Below are 20,801 nucleotides of genomic sequence, written 5' to 3' on the forward strand. Positions count from 1 at the left end.
ACTGTGGATTCAGACCAACCAGATGTGGTGGTGAAATTCCCAGGGCCTGTGGTGTGGGATTCCTCTGAAGAGACTGTGGATTGAGACCAACCAGAAGTGGAGATGGAACTCCCAGTGCCTGTGGTGTGGGAAGCGTCAGAAGAGACAGTGGATTCAGACCAACTAGAAGTCGTGGTTAAACTCATAGAGCCTGTGGTGTGGGAATCTTCAGAAGAGACTGTGGATGGAGACGAACCAGAAGTAGAGATGGAACTTCCAGGGCCTTTGGTGTGGGAACCCTCAGAAGAGACTGTGGATTCAGTCCAACCAGAAGTAGAGATGGAACTCCCAGGGCCTGTGTTGTGGGATTCCTCTGAAGAGACTGTGGATTCTGACCAAGTGGAAGTCGTGGCGGAACTCACTGTGTCTTTACTGGAAGTAGAACTTGGACTGCAGGTTGTGTTTGTGTCTCCTGGAATAAAATATGTGGCAGACAGTTGATGAGTCCTGGAAGCGGATGCCGTTCTTCCATCACCTTCGGTATTGGTGGTCAGAGGATCGCTGTTAACAAATCTGAAACGTGTCTAGAGAATTGTTTCTTTAGTGAATGTCATGACTGTTTGTCCAAAAACTTGAGTGGTGGTTGATTCACCAGAACCAGAAGGTGATGAATCTCTTATATTATCAGTAGTATGGAAGGTGGTAGATGGAACTGATCATTCTTAGAGTATTGTAGGAAAAGTGGATTGCCCGGTGGTAATTATGGCTGACGGTCCATCACCACTGGAAGTGTATAGGAGTCACCGAGACTTGTTTTGTGGGCATTCTTGGTTAAGGTGTTTACAGATGACACAGCGGGTCGGGAAAACTCAGAGATGATACTTTGGTCTGTGATTTTGTTACTGAGTTTAGTGGCAGTCTGTCCTAGGATGCCTGGGTCATAGCTAGTCAGCCTATGACACTGAAGCATCGCTTTCCTTTTCAGGGATATAGGAAGTGTCAGGGGCTTCTGTAGATTTGGCTAATTTACCAGTGGTGATCTAGACCTATGTCTCTTCTGTTGAGTATAGTAGTTTATTTATAGGGCAAAGTATCACTACCTAATATTCTGGGGGCTAATGTGATTTATGACTTGAATTGTTAGTTGTATGGCTGTGGATTTTGACAAATCTGTATGTTCATATATATGCATATATATACGTATATACACACATATATACATATATATGATTTTTCTCAACCCACAGTGTCATCTGCAAACACCTTAAATAAGAACGCCTCCACATCAAATATATATGTATACTGTTACCCAGTATTGCCTGTACATCCCTCCCGGGCACGCTGAGACAAGTCCGTTTCCTTTGGCGCTCCTGCATAAATTCAAGCTGATATTTGTACTCACATACCTGACATTCTGTGACTTGCAGGCCACACACTCACCTTCCATCATGTGGCTGATACTTAGTCTGACAAATCTCTCTCCCCCATCCTTTACATCTGAGATCCCTCCTCTACCCCAGCACTTCCCACTGCCGCAGGAGGAATAGGAGAGCTAAGCCAGTCACCCATTACTGTGGATAATTCATCCCCTGTCCTTTCTCTCCAGATACACTTACACAGAGGCTAGTCGCTCTACCTGGAATACTACCACCTCTACCTGGCTGTCCTGTGGCCCTGGCGACTGCCAGATGGGTTCCTCCTCCACCCTGGTCCCACAGCCCACACAATGGGCTGCAGCTCTCTCATAATGGGAGCTGGGCTTGCACCCTGGGACTGGAGGGCTTCTTCTGTGTCCTCTGTGCCACTAAGAACATGCGACTGCACATGTGGGACTCTGTTTTCCTGTGGAAGGTTGAGACTATCATCTCTGGCTCCTCTTCACCCTGCCTATAAGACGAATAAGACCGAATGTGGATAGAATCTTTGTGACAATTGTGCCATAAATCTAGGGATTATTAGGAATTCCACGGGATGGTGTCTAGAAACCTCCTTGAGAGGGCAGGGCATGTGACCTCTTGTCCCTCCTGTCGGTCCTCCACTCCTCTGCAAAGATGCCCCGGGGCTGCATCTTTCTCACCTCTCAGGAAGGTGGACTTTGGCCCCTGGCAGAGGGAACTGTGGAGGCCCTCAAGGCAGTGGTACCCTCTGCCATCCCAGATGCTCCTATTTTCACAGGGTCCTAAAAGAGTCAAGACAGTCACAGGGAGAGGCCAGGAGCTGGGCCAGGACTGGAGGCCAGGGTAAAGAGGGAAGTGGACAATTAGCGAAGATATGTCATTCACACCTACAGTTCTGGATCGTTGGCTTTGCAGAGCTACCATCAGAACATTAGGGGAGAGACTTCCCTGGTGGTCCAGTGACTAAGACTCCACGGTCCCAATGTAGGGGACCCGGGTTCGATCCCTGGTCAGGGAACTAGATCCCGCGTGCCGCAACTACAACCAGGAGCAGGAAAATTTAAACAAACAAAAAAAAAAAAATTAAAAAAAGAAAAAGAACATTAGGGGAAGAGTGATATCAAATCGTTGATTAAGGCAGTTCGGGTCAAAGGTGGCATAATGCCTATGGTTTGTGGAATTCTAAAGTAATGTAAAAAATTGCCAAGATTGCTTGGTTGTTTTGAAGTCAGTAGATATGTTTGTTTTGCACAATCCTCTTGCCTACGGAGTTAGGTTTTGTCTAATTCAGCGTGGGGAAGAGAAGGGCTGAGCTGAGAGGCTGCCAAGGGTGGAGGTGGGGCCTCCCTGAGTCTTGGGTATGAGGACGATAAGAGAGAGAGAGAGAGCGAGAGAGAGAGAGAGAGAGCGCACATCCAGCCTCTGGTCAACCCAAAGCAGAGGGTAGCAGGGCTCAGAGTAAACCCAGGCTGGCAGACAAATGAGTCCCTCCCCCTCACGGGGCATCCTGGCCCCCCAGTGCAATTCGAGGGCAGTCAAGGCCCATTCGAAGGGACAGTGGGAGTCAACAGGGTGGGAGAGGGAGGGAACCACCCCTCTGCCTTTCTCAGAAGGCTTTGAAAAGAAAGTAATATCGAAGCTGTCTTTTTCCCTTCTTCTTTAAAAAGAAGGGGTTTTGTGGACTTAGGCATTACAGATTTTACTGGACTTTTTAAGTTATAAAAGTAGACTCTTGTTGTTGTGACACGTCAAACAATGAGAAAGCATATAAAGGCAATTTATGATCGTGTCCCTAACTGAATCACAAAGAATGAATAGGGGTGGGGAGAGGTGACATCTATTGGCCGCTTATCAAATTCCTGTGTAGCCGTATCACAACTGTAACTCAATGACTGTGTACGTAATCCCCTCTGCCCCCTCTCTGAGAACCTAGAGAACATTTCCGCCCCGTTCATCCTGAACCAGAGTGGGTGCTCCATGAGCACGTCTTGAGTAAAGGAGTGAATGAATACTGGAAAGTCTACCTGACACTTCTTCTTAGTTATTTAATGTAATCCTGGGAGGAAGACATGAATATTCCTGTTTCACACCTGAATTGAGGTTCTAAGGGTTAAATACTTTCCAAGGTCACCCAGCTGGAAGGTAGAATTCAAGCACAATCTGAGGGTAGCTTTTACTTTTAGCACAAGGAAAGGGTTTCTCGAGTGGCGAAGAGCAAGGAAAACGTTTCAAGCTGGGGGAACAGCACATGCAGAGGCTCAGAGTACATGTGTGGGGTGGAGCTAAATACTGAGAGACCAGAGGGGGCAGAAGGAAGGCTGGCGAGGTGGGTGTGAAGCCAGCTCTGGACTTGACTCAGCAACAGTGGAGCACATCCAGCAAAAGGCCATGGTCACAACTGTGCCTTAGGAGCAGAGCCCTGGAGGGAAGGGCACTGAGGGCAGAGGCATGGAGACTGATTGATGAGCCCACGGCGGTTACATGGTGGGGATGCCGGGGGCCCCAGTGAAGGCCAGGACGCTCATTGGCACGGCCTCTGGACAGGCTCTCTTGGGTCTTTATTCCTGAATTCACACCATTTGCTCCCTTTTACTGCCACCCACGTCTTCGCTATAGTTGCCGACCAGCTTGAGTGCACAAATCCCCGTCCTTTTCACCAGGCTGCCCTTTCCTCCTGGAATTTCTCATCTCCTTCAGGTCCTAAGACACCACTGCCTCCTAATCACCCTTCCTCTCCTCCCCGGTGCCGTTCTTTCCTGCTCACTATCTAACTGAGACCCTCAAGATAGAGGCTCCGCCGTATCCCCCACCTTCCTGGAAGCAACACCCTGCGTGCCCAAGGCTTTCACTCATTTCTGGGAGGGACAAGAAAAAGGCACCCTAGACAGTGCCCTACGAAGAGCTTCAGAACCTTCCCAGCCCGAGATTCTGGTGGTGACATCATCCCCAAAGGATGTGTCAGAGAAGTTGAGCAAACTCCTTCCCAAAGTCAACCTCCAGGGTCAGAAGATGTTCCCCCAGGAAGCTGAGCAAAGGAAGAACACAGACATTCTCCACAGAAACAATTTACGTGGCCAATAAGCCTATGAGAAGAAAATGGTTGACTTCACTGGGAAGCTTATCACATTGCACCCCCCTCTGTGATGTTAAGTAACGTAGCTGGTATTGGTTGGGGGATAAGATGCTGATGGACGTTAGCTTAGTATCATATTTCTAAAGGATACTTTGAAAATGTGCCTCAGGGATCGTGGTAGAGTCACACCATTTTAAGGATTCCACTTCTAGTTACTGAGCCTAAAGTAAAGTAATCTGATGCAGATTTTTTAAAAAGCTTTTTTACGAGAAGGTTTATTGCATCATTATCTGTGAAAAACTGGGGAAAACCTGTCCAAGAATAAAAGAATAGGAGACCGGTTACATGACTAGGGTATTCCATAAAATAGTATATTAATCAGCCATTGAAACAGAAACTGCCCATAGGATAAATGCCTTTTCAGAAAAAGACCAAAATGTTAGCAATGTTCATCTGGGTGGTAAGCTTAAGAGAGATTTTCCTCCTTTTGTGTGTCTATATTTTCTAAATGTTCTACCGTAAATAGGTATTCATGATATAATGTCTAAACATAATAAATGCATATGCTGTAAAAATTAAAACTTAGGTGTGCCCAGTACCTTGGAGAACCCATGCAAAGTCCCTAATAATTCCCAAGCTGGGATTCCCCACACATTTGTGACCAAAATGCTTTAACAAAAATGATCTAACGTCTGTGTTGCACTAGCCATCCAAGACACCAGCTCTCCTACCAAACAAGGAAACGTTTACTTTCTTGTCCTGTGTACAGTTCTTATTGCTTCTTTCTTTAAAAGATAATCATTTGAGTTAGGCAGCTCGTTTGCCAGGCAAGTTTTTCACTTGGTGGCATTCTTGGGAAAAAGCCCTCGAAAACACCTTGGGACAAGTCTGAAGATCGCCACCTCGATACAAGACGGTCCCCTCCTACCACCTCCAAAACACATTTCTGCTTGTGGTGATTCAGCAGGGTCCATGGGAGCGGCCCTGAAGGGTGGGGTGTGGAGAGGGGGCCACGCCTGTGAGGGCAGGTGTTACCCAGCTATGGGATCTTGTGCAGTTAACCTCTCTGAACTTGCATTTCCCCCGGAAAATGGGGATGAATGACGCCTGCCTGCAGCACCCTTCTCATTCTAGAACAGGGGTCCCCAATCCCCGGGCCGTGGGCCGGTACCAGTCCGCAGCCTGTTAGGAACCGGGCTTCACGGCAGGAGGCGGGTGGTGGACGAGCGAGTGAAGCTTCCTCTGCTGCTCCCCGTCGCTCCCCGTCGCTGGCATTACCGCCTGAACCATCCCCCTGCTCCCCACCCCCTGTCCGTGGAAAAATTGTCTTCCACAAAACCGGCCCCTGGTGCCAGAAAGGTTGGGGACCACTGTTCTAGAATATTCTACAAGAGAAGCCATGTGGGGGCCACTATGCTGTGTCACTCAGTCCTGGGTGTACTTTCAGCCCTGCCATGCACGACCTCAGTGACTTGGGCCTGTCTCCTTTTCTGTAAGGTCATTCCCACCTGGCAGAGTCGCCTTAGGGGTGAGACAAGGCCGGGCCACCTTGCCTCCACCCCCCACCCCCTGCCCTGCACACACCTGTCGCGAACGAATGGGCTTCCCAGCTTTCTAGCACCAGCAGCCAGTGCCACCTGCCCCTGCCCACTGCCTCCCTGAAGGGCTGTTGCTTTGATTGCTGTAGAAGCATGGTATAGTGGGTTGAATTATGTCCCCAAAAAAGATATGTCCAAGTCCTAACCCCCATACCCTTGAGTGTGGCCTTATTTGGAAATAACGTCTTTGCAGATGTAATTAAGTTAAGGATCTCAAGATCAGATCATCCTGGATTTAGGGTGGGCCCTAAATCCAATGACTGGTGTCCTTATGAGAGAAAGGCGAGGGGGACTTGACACAAACAGGGAAGCGGGCCGTGAGAAGACAGAGGCAGAGGTTGGAGTGAAGCCACAACAGCCGAGGAACGCCAAGAACCACCGGAAGCTGGAAGGGGCAAGGAGAGCCTTTGGAGGGACCCGACCCTGATGATACCTTATTTCGGATTTCTGGCCTCCATAGCTGTGAGAGAATAAACTTCTGTTGTTTGAAGCACCAAGTTTATGGTAATTGGTTGTAGCCGCCTCAGGAAACTAACACATATAGACACCCCCAGTTAGAGCAAGCGGTAAAGAATGTGGGCTCTGGAGCCTGACAGCGTGGGTTCCCATCTGGCTCCTCCACCCGACAGATGGGAAGCCTTGAACTAGTTAGTTAACATCTCCATGCCTCAGTTTCCCCATGTATAAAACAGAAATCAGTCACAGTACTTCCTCCCAGGGTTGCTGGGAAATTTAACCGAGATAGCATTTAGAACACTGCCTAGCACATAGTAGGCCCTCAGTGAACGCCAGCAGTTTCGATTATTAGTGTCATACCCAGGCAACGGGAGGCGTGGCTTCCTCATGCGTTGTACACAGGGAATCTGTTCGTCACTATTCCAGTTCTGTCCATAGCTACGTATGGCTTTGTCAGTTCTGAAACTGCCTAAAGCCTTTGAGCATCTATCACTACTTTCTCCCCGTACTCCCCGTCGGCCAGCAAACTCCAGTGTCACCTCTCCCTACAGGCTCCGGGGTCAGCCAAGGCGGACAGCCTCTGAGTGGCACCCCCTTCACCCTCCTCCACTGGGGCCCCTCTCGGAGCCCCAGCGCCAGCCCTGGGTTGCGGTTCTTTCTGTCCCATTCCCGTGCTTCCTTCTAATAAACAAGATTATAAACTGGCTTATTCATCCTGCCTGGTTCAGAGTACCTGTCTGGGCAGAGCCAGTTCTCCTGTGTTTGCTGAGTGAGTAAGTTTATTACTCTGCGTAAAACACTACTTCCTTTTAACTGCTCTAAATTTACATCACCTACGTTTCAAAGGTTGCCCCTTTGTCTGCTGTAAGCAGATCTGTCGTGGCCTTCACCACGCTTTTGTACATTGAACGTTTCCACTTGCACTTTCACCTTTCTAGACTCCAGAACTCTGACCCCTTGAGGCCCTTGCACTTGGTCCCTGTTCCCTGTTGCCATCCTGAGCAGCTCCTCTCCCCCACCCTTCCTAGGAACGCTTTGGAGCTTCATGTACACAAAACAGGACACAGACTCCAACGCTCAAGTTGATCCCTGGTGTTGTGTGGTCTCTGCGGCCCTTGCAGCACACGGAGAATGGAGAATTCTAGACCATGTCCCTATCTTTGTCCTCCTTCCTGAGTCCCAGGCCCCTAGGAAAGCTCCATCCAGAAATTCCATGCTCACCGCAAGCTCAATAGGCCTGCCTGGAGCCCTCTGTCAACCACCAAAAAGAATCTCCTGCTCCCCGGTCACGCAGGTTCTAGAACCATCTATCTGGTGCTCATCATCAAGAGGGACCTTCCTCTCTATTTCCAAGGAAGTTGAGTTCCCAGCTGGACCCCCATGGCCTCATGCCAGGATGGCTCCCAACGTCCCTCTTTGCATCTGTCCTGGCAGGGGTGACCCACCCCTGCTCTGTCCCTGGAGGTCCTCTGGTGTCTAAAAGCCTCCACCTGGTTTCGATGCTCCTGTTACCCAAAGGTACTCCCTCACCAGCCTGCCTTCCCCGCCGCACACATGCCCCTCACCTTTGGGACATCGTTAACACCTCGACTCCCCTGCACAGCCCTGAAGCGCTTTTCTACTTTCTCCGGCTGCCATTCCTTCTCCCCACTGTTCACTTGTCCAAGACTTCATCAGTCCTCTTGGTGAACTGGGGTACCAAGAGGAGGGAGCAGATGAGAAACAAAGAAAACCACACATGCCACCAGCGGTCTCTGATCTGACTTCTGAACCCCTCCCTGAGGACCCAGAATGCAAGCAGCGGGATGGAGGTATTGCAGAGAGCTGAGGGCCTCCAGTGTGGGGTCAGGGCAGCACAAACCTAGTATCATATGGGTGAGGTCATGCTAATTACCATATAATCATGGGTCATGCTGGTCCCAGGTAAGTCACTCACCCTCTCTGAGTCTCTCTTTCCTGTCTGCCTTGCTTTCCTTTCATAATTTTCCTGATGAGAGTCATAAGGGCTACATGCTCTGAAATGGCTTTGTAAATAGCAGAGCCTTCTGCGAGTGGGAGGGGCTGGGGGCCTTGGGGTATCATCAGACCTGGAGACCCCCGGAATGGCCCTACTTGCCTGACCTCCCCACTCCTGATGGCTCTGTGCATTTATCGAAGATACATGCTTTTGACTCCTTGGCGTGCTAATGGATTCAACATGATCTTTGCCATGCAATTATGAGTACCTTGCCAACAGGGGTCTTTGCTTGTGTGGGTGGCTGTCTCTAAGGCATGGCGGGAGAAACGGAGGCGATGCCCTTGCTGATTTCCAGGTCCTTCATCGCCGTCATCATCTTCCCCAGCCTCCCTCTCCCTGGCATCTGCCTGGGGAGCAGGGATGGGCGGACCCCCTCCTAAGGTTGACCCCCTTCCATAGCTTCCTTTTCTCTGTATATTAGCTTAAGGCTAAAATGTCTGTAATTAACATATTTTCATAATGTCCCTAAAGCCGCAAAGTTCACACTCCCAGTCCTGGCTCCTCTCCCCTTGGCTTCTCCCAGCCAGCGCCGCTGCCCCCAACACGTCTTGGGAGGGGAGGAAGAACTACACCAAGGCGTGGCCGGCTGAGCTGGTCCCTAGGGGCCTAAGTTCCTGCGTGGCTTCGCTCGCAGCCTCCCCGAAGGCCTCCAAGACCCCCGGCCGCAGCTCCCACCCACCGCTCAGCACACACCCTGCAGGTCCTTCAACTCAAGAGAGGCCTCTTTCACCTGGCACCTTGCGCTCACTCCCCCAATGCCCCTCACCCCAGCATCTGCCCTGCCCACCCCTTCCCAGGGGCTCTTCCCTGTCTCGGGGGAATCAAACAGTCTGTTCCGCGTGAGGGAACCCACGGGAATCAGCTTGGAACCAGTCTCTTCCCAGACAAACGGCCATGAAAAGGTTTAACACAGAGTCTGTCTCTCCCTCAGCCCTTTAGCCACTTCTAACTAGAGGGGCTGCCCCTGGCGCCCCTGAGGCTCTCCCCAGGCAAGGAGGGAAGCTGCCGGACACCCCGTGGACTCCTGCCCTCCCTGGCCAGGGCTGGCTGCTTGTGCAGCGTCTCTGTGAGGTTACGAAAGAGCCACGCCTTGGGCTGGGGCAGACCCCAGGATGAGGGCAGGCAGAGCCCCCTGTTTTCCCAGGGAGAAGCCTGGAGACCACAAGGGGTGGATCCCGGCTCCCACTCAGCCACGGAGTGGGGCTTGGTGCAAACTTTCAACAGCATAGCACAGTCCAGGACCCTTCCTCCTCACCCACGGGTCTCCAGGGTGACCCCTTTAGCTGCCAAAGGCAGGATGAGGTCACGGCCTGGGTGTCCATCCCCTGGGCAGCCCCCTCCCCTGAAAAGCGAGGGAGGGAAGGAAGAAGGGAGGCTAGCCACCTGCAGCCCTGCCTGAGGCCGGCACACACCGGGGACCACCGGGCAGCTCGGGCCGTATCTCACTCACCTGATGTTACGATTGTGGCAGTGCTGAGAATCCAGAGCCAGAGAGCCATTGGCAGGATCCGGGTCACCAGCATCTCCCTGAGAGTGAGGCCCTGGGAGTAGGATCTTCCCACATCAGGAGAAACGAAGAAACGAGTGCCTCTCAGGGAGGGATCAGCTGTGTAAAGGAGCCCGGAGCCCTTTGCCTCGGGAAGGACACTGCCCGGCCCCGGGTGGAGGTGAGACGATGGGCTTGGTGGGTGACACGGGGGGTTTGCCAAAGGGCAGCCAGCCAACCCTCCTCCTCTCTAAGAGACCTGAACCTCCCTCCGCGGGATCTCTATAGTGCAGAAGCCAGAGTCATGGGAGGGGCAGGGCAGGAGGGAGGGGCAGGGCGCAGAGGCGTGACAGCGTGTGACGGTTGCCAAGATGCAAGGGCCGAGAAGGCCCAGGGAGGCTATGCCTGTGGAGGGAGGGTTGCCAGAAGCCTAGCAGGAGCTGCCGGAGGGACCAGGCCAAGTGAAGGGCCCTCCGCCCTCACTCCCAGCAGGCCCCCCTTCGGGCCTTCCTTCCTCATCACCCACTTGGAGCTGGCCCCTTCCGAAGAAGGGCAGTGCCGTCCCCCGGGCCACCTCTGACCACCGGTGCTGCTCCAGGGTGGGACCCCCACTCCCGCCTGAGGCTTTACGGCCCTGGGCTCTGCCCGCACGCCGGCCACTGCCAGCCTCTCTCCTGTCCTGGACAACGGTCCCGGGGGGTTGTTCCGACAGCCTCGCCCAAAGAACTTTGTCCTGCCGGCCCTGACCACCCTCAGCTCAGACTGACAGCCTGCTGCTGCCCACAAAAGTGGGCACACGAGGGCCCCAGACCCGGGCACGGCAGGCCCTGGCAGGAGTGTGGCTGCCACCCAAGCTTGCGGTCTCAAGGTTTTTCGGGATGCCTGGCTTACCCATCAGGGCCAATGACAGCTGACTCAGCTGGGGTCACCCACCTCCCTGACTCAGCCATAAGCTCTTAACGTCAAGGGGCACAGATGACAAAACCAGCAGGCTCCCACCACCTGCTCCTATCCACTCCCTGAGAAAACGGGTCCTCCACTCGCGACGTTCCCTTTGAGGACGGCCATGGTCCGCCGCCCACGGAACCACCTTCATTCCTCACTGCGAGAAACCTGCGCTCCCAGGCCCTCCTACGTCTCCTGACGTCTTTGTTCCTCAACCGAGTGGCAGCACCAGAGCATGAGAAAGAGAAAGACACAGAGCAGCTTCCTTTACAATAAATGCTGTCTTATGTTCAGCTGGGAGAACTGGAGACTTGCAGCCTTTCCGTCTCCAGGTGAGTGAGGTCTTCCTGCAAAGGAGGCTGGGGGCTTCTGTCTTCAGAGGTTATTGCGGGGATGGGGGTGAGACCGGGGAGAGGAAGGGAGGAAGGGGTGGGGAAGGGGGTAGGAATGGGGGGAAGCACTGAGGGAGGGGAGGGAGAGTTAGGGGAACGAGGAGGAGGCGCCGGAGGAGCTTTCCCGCCTCGGGACCCCACTTCCTCTCATCCTCAGGGACCTGGGGAAAGCCACCTCGCACTCTCACCCACCAGGATCCAGGGCCTTGGGGGTGACAGGAAGAATGGAGCCTCAGAATGGGGGACCTGGCCTAGGGAGCACCACCTGGGGGTCCTAAGATGCAGAGGGCATCTGTACCGAGCTAGGGATGGAGGGAGAAGACGAGGGAGGATTTAGGCCTGGGGAACTGAGATGTGGGGGGCAGGGGGGTATTTGGGGCTGAGGGTACAAGGATGGGGAAGGGGAAAGGACGGAAACCGGGGGACATGCAGGGCTGGGCGCTGGGGTGTGGGGGAGGAGTGACTTAAGAAGCGGGTTCAGAGGGGAGAAAGTTTAAGGGATGGGGGCAAGGGGTGCAGTGAGGAGTTACATGAGGAGAGGGTAGGAGGATGGGGCAGGCTGCAGGCTGGTTACATGTACAGGATGAGGACCCGGCAGAAGGGATGCACCCAGGAAAAGGAGACATGAAGGCCTGAGCCCTGGGGAAGGACATGGGGATTGGGGACCTCAGAGAAGCCATATAAGCATGAGGGCCGACGCAGGAAGGTCCACTGGGACAGAGGTCTGACCAAGTACCTCTGGTTTTCACAATAATCCCACAAGGCATCAGGACGAGTGGGCCACACTCATTTTACAGGTGACAAAACCGAGGTTCAAAGAAGTGACTGACTTGCCCAAGGTCCCACAGTGGAAGAGCCTGGATTTGAACTGGGTCTCCAGGTGGGTTTCACACAAGCTGGGAGAAGGTCAGGGGTCAGGGGGAAGTCTGATGCTGCCCAAGGACACCAGGAGACTGAGCCGCAGGAGTCCACAGCCATCTCTTCAAAGGCAGTGCAGATGGTTCCCTCCACCGTCCGCGGCAGCGTGGAGAAGGCAGTGCGGGGCTCACAGTGAGGTCAAGGTCACCTCAGGTTTGTGGAAGTGCAACTGCCCCAGAATTTGTGAGACAGGCAATGAGAAGAGGAAGCCACCCAGCAGGGGCCGGCTAGGAAGTCACCGCCTCCTTGTCCCTGCCCAGCCCCTGGCCTGAGAGGGGGGCATCAGGAGCTGGACCTGGGAGCGCTCCTCACCACCCCCTTGCCCCCTCACCATCATATCAGTGTCCACGTTCTCCAAGGCCACGTGGGAGTTTTCATCTTTAAATAGAGAGAGAGAAAAGAGAACGGGGTGGGGGGGAGAGGGAAGAGGTGGGGAGCAAAGGGGAGGGAAGGAAACGTCAGGAAGGCAGGGTCAAGGGGGCTCCTGTGCCCCTGCGCCTGCCCTGCGGGGACGGCCTGTGCACCACCTGACCACCTGGGCCTTAGAAGGCGGCGCGGAAGCCACGAGGCAAACTCTGGGGCAAGAGGTATATGACTGTCTTGGGCAAGAGAGGTCCTCCCGTCCTACGCAGGCCAAAACGGTACCCAGGGAAGCCCCTGTCTCCCTTCCCCAGGAGACAGGACTCACTTGTCCTGTCATCCTCGAAGCCCGAGTTAGAAAAAGTCCCCACGGGGTTCCCATCCCAGGTTTCGAACCACTGCCTGTCGTCCCAGGACCTGCCAGGCGGGCGCCGCATCGTCAGGGCAGGGCCGCCCGGTCTGGGACCCCTTTGCGGCCCTCAGCTCTCCACCTCCAGCGCACTCACAGGCCTCCGCCTGGGCCGCCCCTGCTCCACGAGCGCGCGACGAAGACGCTCAGCGCCACCAGCAGCAGCAGCAGCGCCGCCGTTCCCGCCGGGCCTCCGACAAGCGCCTTCCAGGAGATGGCCACCTCGCATCGCGGGCCCGAGACCCAGTGCGCGTCCGTGCAGAAGCAGCTGCGGGGAGCGTGTCACAGGCCACACGTCCTCGCCACCTCCTGGGCCTGGTCCGCTAGGGCCCCTGGACCACGCAGGAACTAGCAGGTGGGTGACCCGGATGCCAGGGGGCGGGGCCTCGGGCGGGGCCGGCTGAGCGGGGTCTGTGATTGGCTCAGCTGGCTGTGGGCGGGGCCTCGCCGGCAAGAAGTGCCTCTCCTCCGCGGAACGCACTGGACCTGACGACGGTCGATGGCGCCGTCCGCGCCCGCCGAGCATTTGGTGACACAGCGGAGCTTGTTCTCCTTCAGCAAGGTGAAGTCGAAATCCTCGTAGCCCACGGCAGCAGCGTGGCGACAGATGGCTGGGGTATAGGAAGGGGGTTGCAGAGGCAAAGACTTAATCCACTACTCTGGGGCCAGGCTATGAAATGACTCTGAAAATGGATGAGGAGGACTACATTTCCGAGGGTGGAGTGTCGAGGGGTAGACCATGGGATTAGATGAGGGAAGGGCAGGCCCCTCACCCTCTCCTCACCTTCTCTGCTGGTCCTCAGGTGGAAGCTACTAACAAGGGCCAGGCAGGCAGCACTGCCGGGTCCATATCACTTGCCTCCCCAAAAGGTCTCTCCGTCCTCCCTAGGGAATTTCAGTGGACAGATGTCCCTTGTGGGAGGGGTCATGGCCTCTGGGAGCCACTTAGCCCTTTGCCCTACCTCTCACCTTCCGGGGACAGCTCCGTCCTGGTGTTGTTCACCTTGATGGAATCAGGCTTAAAATACAAGACGGGGGGGCCAGGGGACACACACAGGCACAGGTGGAATTGCGGGGAGGCGCAGGGAGGGGCAGAGAGGGCTCTGTCAGTATGGAGGAGGTGCGAATGGGCAACCAGGCAAGACCCCTTTGGACTCCCTCATGTCCCCCGAATAGTCAGGGGTCCTTAGCCACCCTGGAAACCTGGAGCAGAACTGTCTCTTCCACAGCACCCAGGTTCTGGTAAGCCCCTCCTTAGCCCCATCCTTGACCCAGTTGTCTGGGGACCTGTGTCTCTTCTCCCAACCTGCCAGAGGTACCACAGGGCTGGCACCTGACCCCAGAAGAACCCTGTCTGAGCTGGAGCAGGCTGGGATGGTGGCTGTGACCCTGACCCCTCCCTCCAGCCCAAGGCCCCCAGCTTCTGTTCACCGTGGTCCTTCTCGCAGCTGTTGTCATTCTGGCTGACATTCTGGAGCTCCTCCTTCAGGGCCACTTTCACCTTCTCATACTCGCTCTCCTGCTGGAGGCTGAAGGGTAACTCCAGCCCGACCAGATAGTTCACAACAATGATGCCATTCCTGAGGCGGGCAAGGGGGCAGGGAGCCTTAAAAGGTGCCCAGGCCCAAGCCATCATAGGTCTGTAGAAAGACACTTCCAGACCAACCACAACTATACAGGTGTTGGCAGGAAGGGGGCATTGAGCTGGGATTCCAGACACATTATGTCCAGCATCTCTGCCTTTGTCAGCCTGAGTAGGCGGGACAAGGAATGATTGACATTCTCTTGGCATTGCCTCAAGCCATAATCAAACCAGGCCCTCCTGGGCTCTCTGCCTCCCTCTTGCTGACCCATCCAGCAGACCAGGTGCCAACTAGAGAGAGACCAGCTATAGACCAGATACCAGGCACCATCCCTCATGCACCACCTCCCTGTTTGTCCCACTGAATCATTCACCTGACAACATGCTTTGAGAGTAGGGGTGACGTCCCTCCTACAGAGAAATGATTCCAGAAAATTATTGCAAAATATCCTCTACAGAGTGCTTCATTTGCATCCTCACTCCATCCCTCTCTTTATGATATCTGATGATTCCAAAAGCAAGGGATGTCTTCTCCAGCACTTCTTAGTTCATCCCCCCCACCACTTGACACTGTCTCCACAGTGCCAGAAGGGTCTCCTACCTCAGAGAAAGGGTCACCACCTCCTTGAACCCCTGCACATTTTGGTAAACCTTCTTCATCTGAAATGCCAAGGATCCTGGGCTCACATCTGAACATCCAGACCAGAGGGTACCCAGGGACCCAAGCTCAACTCCAGAGGCAGACCTTTGAGTTCCCTCCCCTTCCCCCTCACCTGATCCTGGAAGGTGTCCGTGAAATCCCTATAGGCCTTAGAAGTGTTGTCATTGAGGTCCGGGGAGAACTCCTTGTTGACAGAAACCTCCATGCCCACTTCAGTGTCCACTGTGTCTGCACGCAACATTCCCTGCTCTGGTCACTTCACCATCCACTCCTGTCTGACATCACCACTGCCACCCTGACCCAGAGGCTGCTCCGTGGCCCCTCTCCTTGTTCCCTGAGAACTGACTGAACAGCAGGAGGGAGAGAGGTGGGAATTCTGGAGTGAGTTGTCCAGAGATGTGAGAAACACTGCAAGTCAGGGTGTCCAGCAGTCAGACCTGTGGTCTCTCCCACGTCTGCCCCAGTGGAAAGCAGAATAATGGCCCCCCAATATGCCTATGTCTAATCCCCAGAACCTGGGAATAGCTTATGCTATATGGCATGGAGGAATCAAAGTGCTAGATGGATTTAAGGGTACTAACCAGCTCACTTTATTATGGGGAAATTACTGTGGACTATCTGGGTGGTCCGAGTATTATCACAAGGGTCCTTAGCAGTGGAAGACGGAGGCAGAAGTCAGAATCAGTCAGAGGAAGATGTGAGTATGGAAAAAAGGCACAGAGATGCAAAGTTGCTGTCATTGAAGATGGAGCGAGGGAGCCTCGAGACAAGGAATGTGGGCCGCTCGCAAACCTGGAAAGGGCAAAGAGATGGATTCTCTCCTAGGGCCTCCAGAAAAAACCCAGCCCCGCCAACACCTTTATTTTAGGGCTGCGAGACTCATGTCAGACTTCTATTGTACAGAATTGTACAATAATAAATTTGCAATGTCCATCTGCTAAGTTTGTGGTAATTTGTTACAGCAGAAATTAGAACCTAATACAACTCGAAGCAGCCCAGACTGGGAGGAGGCCCCAGGAAAGAAAGTGGCCCCAGAGACCTCCTGGAGGTGAGGGTGGAGATTAGGCACGGTATGGGGTAGGGGAGAGCATGAGCCAGAAAGCGAGGATGAAATGATTCAGCTAAATTGGGCCCATGAGAGTCAGTGGCACCTCCCAAGAGAAAGTGCAGAGAGCAACTCACCCAGATCTATCGGTTCCACAGCAAACTCACAGCGGGAGCCATAGAAAGTGCTGGGGCAGGAGCAGTGGCTCTGCATTCAGGTGCCACCATTGTCACAAGTGCCTGGGTAGCACAGGAAAACAGGAAGTTCAGGACAGGATTGACCTTGGTCATGGGAATATAGCAGGAGAGGGAGGAGAGGTCACGTGGAGGCAGGAGATCCAACCTGGGGTGGTGGTCAACCTAGACTGTGTGGTCTTCTGAGTCGTGGTCGAAGTTGTCCTGGGTGACGTAAGGGTGGAGAGAGTCTTGGCGGTAGCCGCCGGTATCCCTGGAGTGCTGGTGATGGGTGAGGTGGGGCCTGTCAGCTTGCTTGAAGTCATCATGGCAGTTGAAAAGCTGCTACTTGGTTTCATGGTCACTGGGAGGCTAGTGAAGCCGGGCACACGTGGGGTAGTTACAAAGTTGGTGCTGATCCAGGTGCCACTAGTGGGTCTTTGTGTGCTCGTGAAATCGGTGTTGATGGGGATGGTTCCAGTGCTGATAGAACTAGGTGCATCAGTCATGTTGGTGGGGTCCATTTCGAAAACGGAAGTAGAAGTGGAAGGGAACACAGTTGTCATGGTGGTGGAACCGGGAGAGGTGGCCCTCTCAGTAGTAGAGGTAAAAACTGATAATGGGATGGTGGGCGTAGAAGTAACTTCAGGATTTGGACCCACTTCTATACATGGTGTAGTGGGAGAGGCAGACACTATTGTAACCAATATTGATTCTGGACATTGGGTAGTGGAAGAAAGAGTCAACATGGTGGTGGTTTGGGTAGGACCTCTCCTACCCTTTGGAGAAGAAATGGTGAGAGAAGTTCTTGCAGTTTCAGATGACGAAAAAGTAGGAAAAGCAGTGACAGAAGAAGACCCTGTGTTGTCTGTACTGTAGACATGAGAGGAGGTAGGAAAAGACTTACTTGTCGTAGAGACCAGTGAACTTGTGCTAATGGAAGATAGAGATGATATTGTTATTTCGGGTATTGAAGACGAGATGATGGTACTAAAAGGGGTACTTATTGCACTAGTAGAAGTAATCAATCTAGGGAAAGGTGGTGAGGGAGAAACACTTGAAGTACTGAGTGCTGTTATCGAGGTGGGTGCTGTTACCACGCTTGTGGTCCCAGACTTGGCTACTTCTGTGGTTGAAGGAGTGGTAAAAGTTGCTGTGATCAAGGTGGCAGAGGTTGAAGTATAGGTGGGAGTGGTGATTTCAGATGTGGTCATGGTGAAAGTACTAGTCAGAGATGGAGGGGTGGATGTGGACTGGGTAGTAGGCATTGCAGTAATGACAGTGAAGCGGGGGGTAGTGTCTGAGGTCCAAGTGGGGATTGGTTCTGTGGCTGGAGAAGACAGAAAAGGTAGAGACAGACTGGATGCTGTCAAGGTATTACTGGTCACTGGAGTAGAGGTGGGAGATGTCTGAAAATTGACTGTCTTGCTTTGAGGGACTGATTAGTTGAATGGAGTACTAGAAATAAGATCTGTCCAGGGAGACTCTGTAGAAACGTTACTCATAGGAGTAACTGTGGCTTTCAAAGTGGATGTAGCAAGAGAGATTGTATCCCTCATCTTAGCAGTGTGTGTATTGGCTGCAGTGGAAGAGGACAGTGTCGGGGTACTGGATGTCATGTATTTTTCAGTGGTAGGGGATGCCACGGTGGCTTCAGCAGTAATGCGCAGTGAATTCCTCTTCCTTGCAGATGACGTGGCACTTTCTCTCTCAGAGGTCCTGGTACTGATGTTAGGAAAGGTGGAGGATGATGCAGATGAAACAGCAATGCTTCCGGTGAGGGAGGGAGTTGAAGGACTCTGGGTACCAGTGAAAATGGATGTCACAACAGGAATGGAGGAAGAGGTTGTGATAACACTGAATATAGAGGTTGTGTCTGTATTGTGGGTGGTGGGGGAAGATGGGGTGATATTTGTGGGGGCAGGTGAGGTGCTGGAAAGAGCGAATGTGGAGCTGAGGTCGGTGGGAGGGTGGTCAATGGACCAGTGGTACCTAAGGATGTGGACTCGGTGGTGGCTGGAGTCTCAGTAGGGGCTGGAGCACTTGCGGAGGATGGAGGTATAGTTGTGGCTGTCTGCACCGTAGCAGAGGCAGGGAGGGATGACGGGAATGCAGATGTGATTGTGCTCCCTGTCGTGGAGGTGGATGAAGAGCTGATGACTGGAGCGCTTTGGGGTGTTGTTGGCGTGGCCATGGTTTCCAGGTGTGTGGTAGCACCCTGGGTGGTTTCTGTGGCTGGAATGGGCGAAGTGGCTGTGATCGAGGTGGCAGGAGCTTCAGTGTGCGTGGGAGTGGTGATTTCTGTTGTGGACCTGGTGGGAGGACCTAGTGGGATTTGAAGGGCCGGAAGTTGGGTGTGTAGCGGGGATGGCGGTAGTCAGGGTGGACATAGGGCTAGTGTGTGCGGTCGAAGTGGAGACTGGCTCTGTGGTTGGGGCAGGTGGAGGGGAAGATGGGATGATATTTGTGGGCATGGGTGAGGTGCTGGAAAGAGCGAATGTGGAGCTGAGGTCACCCGTGGGGGGTCCATGGACCAGTGGTATTCGAGGAGGTGGACTCAGTGTTGGCTGGTGTCATTGTTCTTCCTGTAGAGAAACTGGTTGAAGACGTGATGTCTGGTGTTCTTGGTGGTGTTATTGATGTGGGTGTTGTTACTATATTTGTGGTACCAGTCTTGGTTATTTTTGTTGTTGGGGTGATGGGCAATACTGCTATTTTTGAGGTGGCAGGTGTTGAAGTGTCAGTTAGACTTGTTCTTTCTGTCTTGGTCATGGTCACAGTACTAGTTGGAAATGGAGGGGTGGATGTAGCCTTGGTAGTAGGGCTTGTGGTAATCAAAGGTGAGAGTCAGGTAGCGTTTGTGCTTGTGGTCAGGACTTCTTCTGTGCTCTGGGCAGGTGGAGAAGACTGAGACTTACTGGTGGGTGATGTCAAGGTCTTGGTGGTCACTGAAGTAGAAGTAGTGGATGTCGAATAATTGAGTGTATCTGTGGGAGTGTCTGATTTTGTGATTGGGGGAGCAGAAATGATCTCTGTTGTTCGAGACTCTGTACCAGCATCACTGGTTGTAATAAATGTGGTTTTCCTGGTTGATGAAGCATGAGGGGTTGTGTCCCCCGTCTTTCCTATTTCTGTAGTGGCTCCGGTGGTGGACACTGGTCCCTTGGTAGTGGATATCATGTATGTGTCAGTGCTGGTGGGCACAGGGCTGGATGTAGATGTGGCTAATGTGGCGGGAGTGATTGCATTTGTAGGAGTGATTGAAGACATGGTTGGAGAAATTTAAGTAATTGAGGTGGTGAGAGTCTCTTTGGGAATGTCAGTCACTGGAATAGGTGTCACTTTCGTGGAGCTCATGGTGTTCAGAGGAGTTGGTTTCCGTGTACCTGGTTCAGTGTATGCTTCTGTAGCAACAGATACAACTTGTGTTGTGGGTGTTGTTAATATATCATTGGAAGTAGGTGCGGACGTCTGAAAGGTACTGACCATGTCTGGAAATGAAGTCATGGCTGTAGTCCAGGTGCTACGGGTGCTGGGGGAGGCGGTGCTGGGTGTGGTTTACAAGGTGTCCCTAGTAGTTAGAGAAGGGGTAGTAGCAGAGGTAGACGCGATTGTTGGGGTCGGAGACTGGGTTGCATGGGTACTTGCAGCGGTTGAGATAGCCCTTTGTGTGGTACCGGTCACAGAGGAGATCGGAGTGTCTAGGGTGGTGTGGGCTGTTGGGACAAAGGAAGAGAGCAGGGTCGTGGTTGTGGGAGATTTCCCCGGAGTGGTGGTACTGGGAGAATTGGTCACGGCTGAGGTGACTCTCTTGGTAGCTGTCACGGGATAAGTACTGGTAATGATTGTCCGTGGCTTCTCTGTCACAGGCGTGGTGGTGTAAGAGCTGGCGAGGGACACTGGGGTCTGTGTCATGCAGGTGGTGGTGGAGTAAGTGGTGGTGATTACAAGGTTCGTCGGATTGATGCACTCCGTCGTGCCCATATAGACAGTCACGGTAGGCGGAGTGGTCTCAACCTTGAAGACAAACTTGGACGTGGGGATTGTTGAGGTGTTGGAACTGATTGGCGATTTGAGCAACGTTTCAGAAATGGGTTTCAAGTGGGGGGAGGTGGTGATAGTCATAGGTATGTGTTCCCTACTATCAGGAATGGGAGAAGTTTTGGAGGTACTCAGTGGCCGCCTTGCTGTGCCTTGAGCGCGTGGGGAGTTGCTGAGAACTGCGTGCAAAAGCGCATTCGAGGTGGGCGTGGCCATGGCTGAAGCTCCTGTATTGGCGGTAGAACAGAGGACTTCATTGGTAGGTCGTT

The 20,801-nt window shown here is 53.3% G+C and overlaps 2 protein-coding genes across 2 annotated transcripts in view; both read right to left on the reverse strand.

Annotated features, from left to right (window-relative positions):
* MUC12 (mucin 12, cell surface associated) overlaps positions 1-20,801 on the reverse strand; it is a 47,205-nt gene that overhangs the window by 24,527 nt on the left and 1,877 nt on the right. The gene's annotated exons all lie outside the window — the stretch shown is intronic.
* On the reverse strand, positions 8,768-16,714 carry MUC3A (mucin 3A, cell surface associated). The gene is made up of 13 exons (XM_067012914.1): positions 16,661-16,714; positions 16,456-16,557; positions 15,386-15,501; positions 15,214-15,272; positions 14,470-14,610; positions 14,000-14,070; positions 13,479-13,641; positions 13,128-13,298; positions 12,950-13,038; positions 12,593-12,639; positions 9,971-10,047; positions 9,776-9,862; positions 8,768-8,867 (listed from the first exon to the last, which is right to left on the reverse strand). The coding sequence occupies exons 2-13, from the start codon at positions 16,529-16,531 to the stop codon at positions 8,768-8,770; spliced, it is 1,197 nt and encodes a 398-aa protein (XP_066869015.1). The 5' UTR covers positions 16,532-16,557; positions 16,661-16,714.

Source organism: Kogia breviceps, chromosome 14 (genome assembly GCF_026419965.1).
Source record: "Kogia breviceps isolate mKogBre1 chromosome 14, mKogBre1 haplotype 1, whole genome shotgun sequence".
In the NCBI taxonomy this organism is placed as follows: Eukaryota; Metazoa; Chordata; class Mammalia; order Artiodactyla; family Physeteridae; genus Kogia; species Kogia breviceps.

Excerpts from the sequence above, each read along its gene's own strand:
- MUC3A (XM_067012914.1), bottom strand. The coding sequence starts at position 16,531 with ATGCAGAGCCACTGCTCCTGCCCCAGCACTTTCTATGGCTCCCGCTGT. Across the intron at positions 13,642-13,999 it reads GACGGAGCTGTCCCCGGAAG|CCATCTGTCGCCACGCTGCT; the intron begins GTGAGAGGTAGG and ends CCTATACCCCAG. Across the intron at positions 12,640-12,949 it reads CTTCGAGGATGACAGGACAA|ATGAAAACTCCCACGTGGCC; the intron begins GTGAGTCCTGTC and ends CTCTATTTAAAG.